Here is a 9811-nt window from a genome sequence, read left to right as displayed (position 1 = left end):
CCCTTGGGCACTTGGTGAAGTAGATATCCATCCACTTGAGTTTGGATTGCAGGTTTTCATGGAGCTTTTGACAGATCTAGGCACTCTTTCCCCAGAACAGGTATTGCTCAGCATCAGTGGGCAACTACACTCATACTCCCCACCTAAACCTTAAGACACAATACAGCTTCCATGCATGCTGAAAAGCTGAAAAGCAAGAAAATGCGTAATTTATGCTAGCTCTAAAAGGGTTGGCAGTTTTGGAATGTAATAGGTGGAACTTAGTTAAGATTCAGATGCTGAGTTTAGATACTAACTAGGAGAAACTGAGACAGATTTAATCCCCCCTTCATATGCACTGTCAGGAAATACTTAGTGGTTTATATACGGTAGGAATGGAAAATGAAAAGCTTACTTCGGTTCCTGTATTATTTATTCAATACCTTCATTTACTTTACAGAATCTGACTGTATCTTTATGCCCATGACTGTGTAGCGGTTTTTTACGTATGTTAACAGATCTTCAATAAATCTCAATTTTATGATTTTTACAGCATTGTAAAACAGAACAGAGAAAGTTTTAATGGACAGTAGGTTCACAAGCATTACCAATGCATGTTCTTCCATCTTCTGCCAGCTTGTAAGGATCAGTATGGAGACATTTGTAGCTGCCTTTAGTGTTAATGCATTTAGCAGAAGGAGAGCATGGTGGATTAATTTCATTTTCACATTCATTGATGTCTGCAAAATGAATACACACTGATCAATAATCATTACAAATTATGGAGAGGGATTACTACCTTCTCATACACACCTTCTACAAGTATTCGTAAATGAAAGGTATTGTACGCTTTCAATGACACATAGATACTGTCAAAAATCCTCATTGTTACAGTTTGAAGCACAAAGTTGGCTTTTTTTTGTTTTGTTTTGATTTTTCTTTTTGTTTGTTTGTTTGTTTTTAAGCTGGAAATGATGAAAAAAGAAAATGTTTTTTTGGTAATCCGCCAAAAGCTACAAATGGCAATTGGCTGAAATTTCAAAAGTGCAAACTGTAAACTTAAGAGCTCTTCTTGCACGTGTTTATGTCCTAAGACTTCGAGTTCCTCTATAAACTTTTTGCATACTGTGCTCTGGAGAGACAGTGAAAATAATAACACTGACACAGTTCTATACACTTCTAGGCATGATTTTGAGGAGCCAAGGATTCAGGTTAGCTTTGGTTACAAAATTTATAACAGTAATCTGTGATATCACTGCAAAGATAGTTGTTTCTAGATGCTATATAAATTCTGTGAAATTACAATATCCTGACAGAATGATGAGCAGATGAACAATTATCCATTGGAAAATGTACATAAACATATTGTTCCTGAGGCCATTCAAGACCTTTCACTCTCACATTCTGATTATGTGATGAAATGGGAGACAGTGTGGAGTGCAGGAAAGAAAGTACTCAGTGAGGGAAAGAATAGAATCTTTTCCATATTTCTGCATCTTTCTTCTTTCTGTGTAATATTTACTTGCAGGACTGGATTCAGTTGCCTAAAGATAGATGTCCAGCACTGTTTTAGTTTCCCATTGGTCCTGTATAATATTTGCCAGCTTGTTCAATGTTTCTGACCCATGGTCCTGGGAAGTACTGCAAGCCCATATGTGGGCAACTAGCTGAGCCTTCAGCCTCTTCTCTTTTTGCTTATATTCCTTTCCTTTCCTTCCCTGCTACAATGTTTGATCTGCTACTTCAGGCTAAGTAGCTCTTTTTGATCAGTATTAGAAACTGACTCTGTAGGAATGATTTACCGACTTAGTTTAGCATTGTCACTCAGACCACTTTGGTAATTCTGTCATTGGAAATAGGATCAAGCCTGATCCTCTCTTAAATTGTAATACAAAGCAGTAGCTGTGTCCAAAGGTAGCCTTCAACTGAGACAGTCAAAAGATTAATCATGCAAGGAATAATCTTAAACTCAAGACACACTAACTCTGATAACATCTCTCTGAAGCAGGAAAATAATCTGTGGTTCAGGATGAAGATTCCTGATTAAGTATTACTCCCTTCAAGACTACATTTTTGAGTTAACTCCCACTGGCTTCATCATCGTCTGGGAAGGACAACCTGCACAGGCTTTGCCTGCACTGTAATTCAAATGTGCTATTTCAGCTTTTGTAGATCCGTAGTCATGCTATCTGTTAACTAGCTAACTCTTTTTTCCATCACTAAATAGTGCATGTCAGATCTCACCAGCCTACCCTACTACTCAAAGAGAGCAGTACTTTATTAAAGCAAAGTAAACAGAGTTATCTATCAAGAGGAAGATAACACTTAATATAAAGGAAGGTAGCATAGTCTAGCACTAAATGACTTCCTGAATCAATAGAAATGATTTCTGTCAAAGCCAAAGTTAGTAAGCAGGAATTAACAGCTCTCAGATTCCTATGCTTTTGCCAGCAGGCCACTCTGTCTTTTCCAGAGCAGCATATAATTTTGAAACCATCTGCAGAAATGCTAAGCTCTGTCCTCCTCGTTATATTGCTTGACTTATTCCTAATTTGCTGAACATTTAAAAGAATGGGAACACATTGCACAGACATGCATGGAACAAAGTGCTTTCTACTGTAAAACTCAAGTAGCATCTGCATAAGTGGGTTTTGATGGTTTTCTTTTAATAAAGGCATTGCTTATTTAATATATGCAGCAGCTTGTTTTCCTATAGCAGATATACAGTCTTTTGTTTACATTACTGAACATATTAAAAGAAACTAGGACAAGGAATGATTCATTCATATTACTTATTTATTCAGTTTGCTGCCAGAACATTAATCTATTGAAAAGATTTTATTATAATTCATTTAACAGCTTTATTTCTTTATATGGTATTTATGTGGGTGGAATTCAGTGGATAAATAGGATTTGAATAAAGGAAAAAGCTGCAAATTCCATTTGACTTTTTCCATACCAGGTATACAATTAGATTGAATAGCTTTCTATTCTGCTGTCACAGAAATACTGATAAGCAGACTTTATTGCGGATCAGCTGCAGCACTTGCATTCAAATTAATTTACCACCATCCATAATATATTCCTAAATATGGCCTTTTCAGGTTTCATTTTCTCCCATATTCTTATAAAGCTGAGCAGTTTGAGTATGTATATATGTGTGTATATATATAAAAATATACACACACCCCCCCCATTATAAACACACACATTTGAAATGTGAACAGAGAGAATTAATCCCTCATAGCTGCGAAGAGTGAAAGTCTTGTATGAAATATTTGCCACATTCTCTTTCTTCCTATCTTATTCAATTCAACAGTAAAAATAAGGCAAAAGGAAAGAGAAGATAAACGAACAATTAAAATAACAGAAAACTATTCCCCTGAAAATGTGCGTGAAATGTCAAAAGACAGTATCTTTTTACTGATTTTTCACCTGCTCTACTTTTGTACCTGCAGAAGTAATTCACTTCTGGCAAATCTTTTCACAGCTATTTGGGAGAGGGAGTTTGGAACTGAAGTGATAATTAATTTGCTTAATTTCACTTACTCACTTCACAGTATTTTTTTCTTTGTCACTTTTGCTTAACTTATTAGGATGATACATGAACTACTGGTGCTGAGCTCATTTTGTATCTAGAGCATCCATTGAAACAATGCTAGGAAAATGACAACTGTCTGACTTGCTGTTATGTTGAATATAGGAGGAAGCAATGTATAATTCTGATTTGCTGCTTTTTTTCCTACTGGTTGTTAAGAGATTCAATTTTTGCTTAATTAGGTAATTTTTAGTGACATTTTCCTATCACCAACTTGATTGCTGAATCAGGATGGGTAGAGATTGAGACAGCAATTCTGGAGCAAGGAGAGTTTCACATTGTCATGTTATTGCACCTATAAACCCAGAAGGTTGACTACAAGAGAGCATAGGAAGGAATTCCCTTCTGATGAGCTGTGCTGGACTTTAGCTTTTAGAAGATTCAGAAACAACAACAAAAAAAGATACCTATACAAATGGGAGCCTCAAAGTTCCATCCTTTACTTGTGCAGGTTAATTGCTCTGTTCCTTGTAATTGAAATCCATATTGACATGAATAAGTTACTGTAGATTTTCCAAATTCTGAACAGTATATAAAATCACCATTTTCCACACTCTTTGGTGTTCCACATATTTCCTCTACAAATAAAAAGACTGTATTACAAGCTTTTAAAAAATTTTCATCTTACCCTCGCAAATGGACATTATTCTCCATTACTGCTATAAATTAACTTCAGTGAAATTCATGTTATCAAGCCATTCATGTTATCAGAGTGAAGTTGGAAAACACTATCTTTTTTACAGAGTAAGTTGAGAAAGAAGGAGAGAAAGACATAGATTCCATTTTTAAGTGGTAGAAATACTAAACATCTGCATCAGACCAGTAACTCAAGGCCTGCCACAACCAAGGTCAGTGCTCTAACTGCTGATTACTCTTCCCTCCTCTCAAAAAAGATTGGTAATTACCAGATTACCTTCCTGATAGAATTCTTGCCAAGCTTCTAAATCCATCCCAGGTATATTGTCACAATGCTTAAAATCCTGTGGAAACTTTCCAAGTTGAAAGGCATCTGCTGGTACTTCAGAAATTCCTGTATTGTCACAAATCACGCGGGACAATGAGTGTTTTTTGAGTTCATACTTTTGAGCTTCTGTGAAAACATTATCATTTTCCCACCAAAATCTGGAAAGATAGATAGAAAAATTTTGAAAAGATCAAATTCAAAGAGCTGATTATTCTTACTTTCACAGTACCCTATGTAAAAGACCAAAAATAAGAATTATAGCAAAATGTAGGTGGATACAACAATAATAAAAGTAAACACCATGATCTGCAGACTTACATACCTAGCTTGAAAGTCATGAAAAGGCTAGTGTGAGTCTGACGTACTGGTCAACTCAGATGATGTGTTAAAGTCAGCTGGTTAAAACTATTAATTATTCACATTTGCAGAATTGCTTTTCATTGATGATACAGGGCCACAAAAAAGTTACAATCCTGAGGGAAAAACTAGGAACTAATTTGTTTGAACTGGATGCTTAATCTTATGCACACCAGCATTCACTGTGCACTCACAAATTGGTTTAAGCATAAATTACAGGAGAATTACAAGAGTAGCCATAATAGATTTCCCCATACCATAGCTTTTGAATTCTGCTTGCCATTACTGAATGGTTGCTAAGAAAACAAGTATTGCTGAATGCTTCTCTGTTTAATATGGAGTTCTTCATTTGCTAAGAAAGCTGTAGATATGCAGATTAATTACAGTAGAAAATTGTGATACAGTAATTGTGCTTTTGATCGTACAAAAAGGTAAGCCAAGAGGAGTGGCTGGAACAGAGAGGAGCTGCTTTTTCTGTTTTGTCAGATCGGGAGTGTGGTGCCAGAACAGAAGAACCAGTTGGTGCTACAAAGGTGTATCTGTTAAATGATATATATTATATATAATATAGATGTGTGCATACACACAGACACGTGTTTAAAGATAAAAAGAATGGGAAAGAAAACACTGGGAAAAAAGAAAAGATAAACATTTTGTACATAAAGACATGTCATGAATAGCAAAAAAATATTTCTGGAGAGTTTGATAGCACATCTGCATTAGTACATTAAACAGTGTTAAGCACTGCTAAACTGCTAGGATAGTTCCCTGTGGTACTCAGGCCAATTAGGATTTTCCCAAATGCTGGCAGGATTTGTGGTAACATGTCCTAGGACCATTAGCAGTAGAGTATGGATGTGATCACACTATGCAAATTGACCTCAGATTTAACACTGAACTTGGGTGTCCATAATACTGGGGGAACAAGGCTGGGGTTCTAGAAAAGTCTGTGTTTTTTGTGTTTACATTTTTCTGATCGGAAGGGAACAGCAGTGTTGACTGTGGACCCTGTGTAAACCTGGCGTGTGTGCAGCGTGTTAGATTTTTTATGAGCCGCCTGAAATGGTACCATGCAAATGAGAAGTCTGATAGTCCTGTTTATGTTCTGGACCCTGCTGCTAACAGGAGCATACCAATTAAGTAAGGTAAGTGCATGTGAAATTTTGGAAAACTGGCTTTATTTGTAGGCACATAGTTACCTACAGCAGGACAATTTAGGGAGAAACCTGTCCCACTTTGCCTATATTGGAGGAAGAGGCAATCTACAGGACCAGGGATGGAGTGAATGTCCCACACCTCAGCAGCACTGTGACAAGAAGTGCAGGAGAGATGGAGGGGCTGGAGAGAGAAAAAAAGAAACATCCCTTCCTCCTACCTCTCACCTGCACACTGTCCCCAAACTTCTCAGAGCATTCTGAAACCTCACTGACCATTTCCAGGCCCTTTCCCATAACCAAAGCCATCAAAGACTTTGCTCCACTCAGCTCTCCTACACCTGTCATTTCCCCTTTCACGTGCATTAAGAACTATTCTACTTTCATCACAAAATTCAGTTTTATCTACACTGCTGAGAAGGCTTGAGCAGAAGATTATTTTTTAATCTACCCAGAAGATAGGTGTTTACTCTCACAAAGGTTGCTCCAATCGATCTGCATCAGGTGACTAAAATTTTACAGGTGAATTTTACAGGGTCAGAGTGAAAAAAGAAAAAAAAAAAAAAAAAAGGAGGCAAGTCCCCTATGCCAAGAATGGCAAAGTCAGCTTCAGAATTTTTGCCCAACTATTGCAAATCCTGAGATCACAAAAAGATTCAGAGTAGGAAGAGACAGAAAAAGAAAGTCAAGGCTGAGAGAACAGAAACAATCTGTTCCAGGTGATTTGGCTGAGGTTAAGACAGTGCCCGAGTTTAGTACATTGGAAAAAGAAATCCCTTCATGTTTTGTCAGATTACTGACAAAAGATTTTAAGGCTGTCAGAATGGAGTTCAGTCAGTCAAAAATTCCACTTAGTCCTGATTTCTGAACTTAAACGAGTATGTTAGAAGAGATGTTTTGAAATCCCTACTTACTGACATGTCAATTAGGGTATCTAGTAAGCATGTAGTGTTACTGGTGCAGATATAGACAATACCCAATACTCTATCTGACAAGGCACTGCAATGAATGTTAGACTTTTCCATTCTTATACTTACTGTGTGGCAACTATAACATGTTGTTACATACTTCTAACTTCTATTAGATAGTTCCTTTAGTATTAATGACAGAATACCATTTCACATTTAAGTTAGCTGACACAAACTTTGTGGCAGAAACTTGGGGAATTCTTTCATTACTAGAACTCTCTTTTTCTCAATTTGGAGTTAACATTAAATTATGCTTAAGTTTAATTAATGCTAGTAGTATCATAAGACACTGAATAATAAGTAGTATTGTAAGGCACTGAAGAATGGAAACAAGGCTGGAAGGACCTCGATAGGTTGTCTTTCCCCGGATAGGCTCAAGTATGCCTGTATGATTCAGAGGACTTTCAACCACGTTTTTAAGACAGCTGAGTGGAATGTTTATTGTCTATACAGTTTATGCTAATAAGATACCACCTTTATGATTAACATAGCTTTTTCCTGTGAGCTAATTAATTAACATTTTTTAAAGTTCAGATTTAAATTCTGCCTCGGATGCTTATTTACATAATAGTTTCTTTCCGCAACAGTGACTTATGAGAGGAGCTTAAACGTGAGTGTAAGGACCAAATGTACTTAAAACACCACTGGTAGCATGGTGTGAGCAGTTTAAAATTAGTCTTCTCATGAGATTCAAAATTACTGCCACAAGTACATGATGGAAATGAAACAAAGGTAGGTTTTATAATTGCTTCAGGAGCAGAAGCAAGATATGAACTGCATCTTGCACACCTTTGTGACCTGAAGCTGCATTTCTCCTGCCTTCCTGGTGTGGAGGGTTGTACTGGCACAAGATCCTGGTGACGGTTGTGCAGGGTTGGGTGAAGGGACATCCTATGCTGTGTCCAATGAGGCAATTCTGGGAGCACTCTGCAGTCCCAGTTCACATAAGACCAGGTACATGGTGTTTTTATTATCCCCTCTAGGAAGCCTGAATTACAGCTCTTTGCCTATCCCTTCTGACTTTGCTGTGGTTGCCATGGAAAATGATGAGGTTCTTCCAGTTCCTGAGCCCAGTGCAGCGCTCAGCTAAAGCCTGCACAGTACTACATCCATCCACTCAGAACTCAGCTGCCCCTGCCACAATTAACTGCTGGTGGCACCTTGCATTTCCACCAGGAGTGCAAAGTTGGACATCTCAGTACCATAGAAACAATCTCCATGTCATCTGGAATTGACACTATATACAGACCAAAGAAGAATAAGCAAAAGCTCACCCAACAAAACTGAAGGAGCTAAGATAAAAACATGGGAGTGGCAGGGAATAATTTGTTTAAAGCATATTTGAGTGCCATGTTGTCTTATGGTCTGGGAAGTATCCTCACATATCTGTAAAATCTCCATTGCTTCTGCTTTTTTACACAAATGATTCCACAGCATGAATAAACTCACCGATCACCATCCCTTAGTGCTTTCATTTGCTTTCCAATTATACACGCAAACAGGGGACCAGTTCTGGCACCTGGAAGAAAGTCTTCTACCAGACCACCAAGCCAAACATCAATATTGCTAGGATTATGGTACAATTCCATGATTTTTTCAGTGACATTATGATTGGTTATTACTGTATTCAGGTCAGTGTGAGTTTCCAGTTTTGGTAAGCCACAGAATTCTCGCCAGTCATTATAACCTGAAAATATTATGTTAAAAGGAAGATTAGACTTGACTGTTAAGCATGATATATGAAATTAATAAATTTATAAGCACTGGATTCTGACAACCTTAATCATGGTCATAGACTGTTATGTCTAAAAATAGGTCTATTATTATTGGTTAAATTGATCAGGGAAATGACGGCAGGATCTGAAACTATAGGATATGCAATTGCTACATCATTTTCATGAAAGAAAACAAAGGTTTAAAACAATTCTCCCATATTTAAGCAATTAAAACATGGTGATAGATAATAGGAGCATGCACTGTGTCTTGAGATTTCCAGACTAGGAATACAGGAGTTAGTTAGATGAAGAGTGGGCAAGAAGTAACCTGAATGAAGTTAGTAACTAAAGCACTTCACTAAGGAGTGTGTCCTAGGGCACAAGACCAGCTCTCTGGAAAATAGATTTCTTTTACATTCTTTTCCATCATTGGAATTAAACTCCCCCACCTCCCAACAGAACTTTAACTTCTGGTCTGGGAGATCAAACCTCCATTTCTACCCTTGGGTAGCTGAGAGCTTTAAACTCCAAGCCAGAGTCAGACTTCATTTCTACGGTCCAGGGCCAATGACTTGTGTATTCCTAGCTGTGGAGTCACACAGGAGAAATGGAGAGGGTTGTCACCCAGAGACATAACGCCATTTGACAATCAGTCAGTCCTGCCTCCATGGGTAGGACATAGGGCTCAGAGCATAGAAGGGCAGCCATGTTTGTTCCTTAGTCAAGCAGGCAAGTGATCTGCTCACACAGAGGGTTTTAGTTTTAGAAACTAAAAATAAAGAGGCCCTGTCTGTCATGCTGAGGATTGCTTCCTCTGCTCTCATAAGCTGTGGCATGCTTGTAAGAGGTTTTTACACAGAACTGGGAACCTACTGTATTTTTTAACAGCCGATGCAATCAAATTGAACTAAGCTCCAAGCAGTCTTCCTCTAAGCTGGTACACCCATGGCCTGATGGGCTAATGCTCCTTGACTGTTAGTTCAACCTTACCCTGGGCTGACTGGAGTAAGAAATCTAGTGCAAAATATAGGCACAAATGTGTAATATTTCTCAAAATGAGATGTACACCTAACAAC

The 9811-nt window shown here is 37.7% G+C and overlaps 1 protein-coding gene across 1 annotated transcript in view; it reads right to left on the bottom strand.

The window, feature by feature from the left end:
* Positions 1–558: 558 nt before the first annotated feature.
* The window catches only part of TPO (thyroid peroxidase), a 44305-nt gene continuing 35052 nt past the window's right edge, over positions 559–9811 (bottom strand). The window contains 4 exon segments of the mRNA XM_050894540.1: positions 559–719; positions 3985–4155; positions 4491–4699; positions 8470–8707. Of these exon segments, the coding sequence (XP_050750497.1) occupies positions 559–719; positions 3985–4155; positions 4491–4699; positions 8470–8707 (779 nt within the window).

The sequence above is a fragment of the Gymnogyps californianus genome, chromosome 3, assembly GCF_018139145.2.
Source record: "Gymnogyps californianus isolate 813 chromosome 3, ASM1813914v2, whole genome shotgun sequence".
Lineage (NCBI taxonomy): Eukaryota > Metazoa > Chordata > Aves > Accipitriformes > Cathartidae > Gymnogyps > Gymnogyps californianus.
Note: the sequence above shows the minus strand (reverse complement) of the source record. Positions and strands in the feature narration are given on the sequence as shown.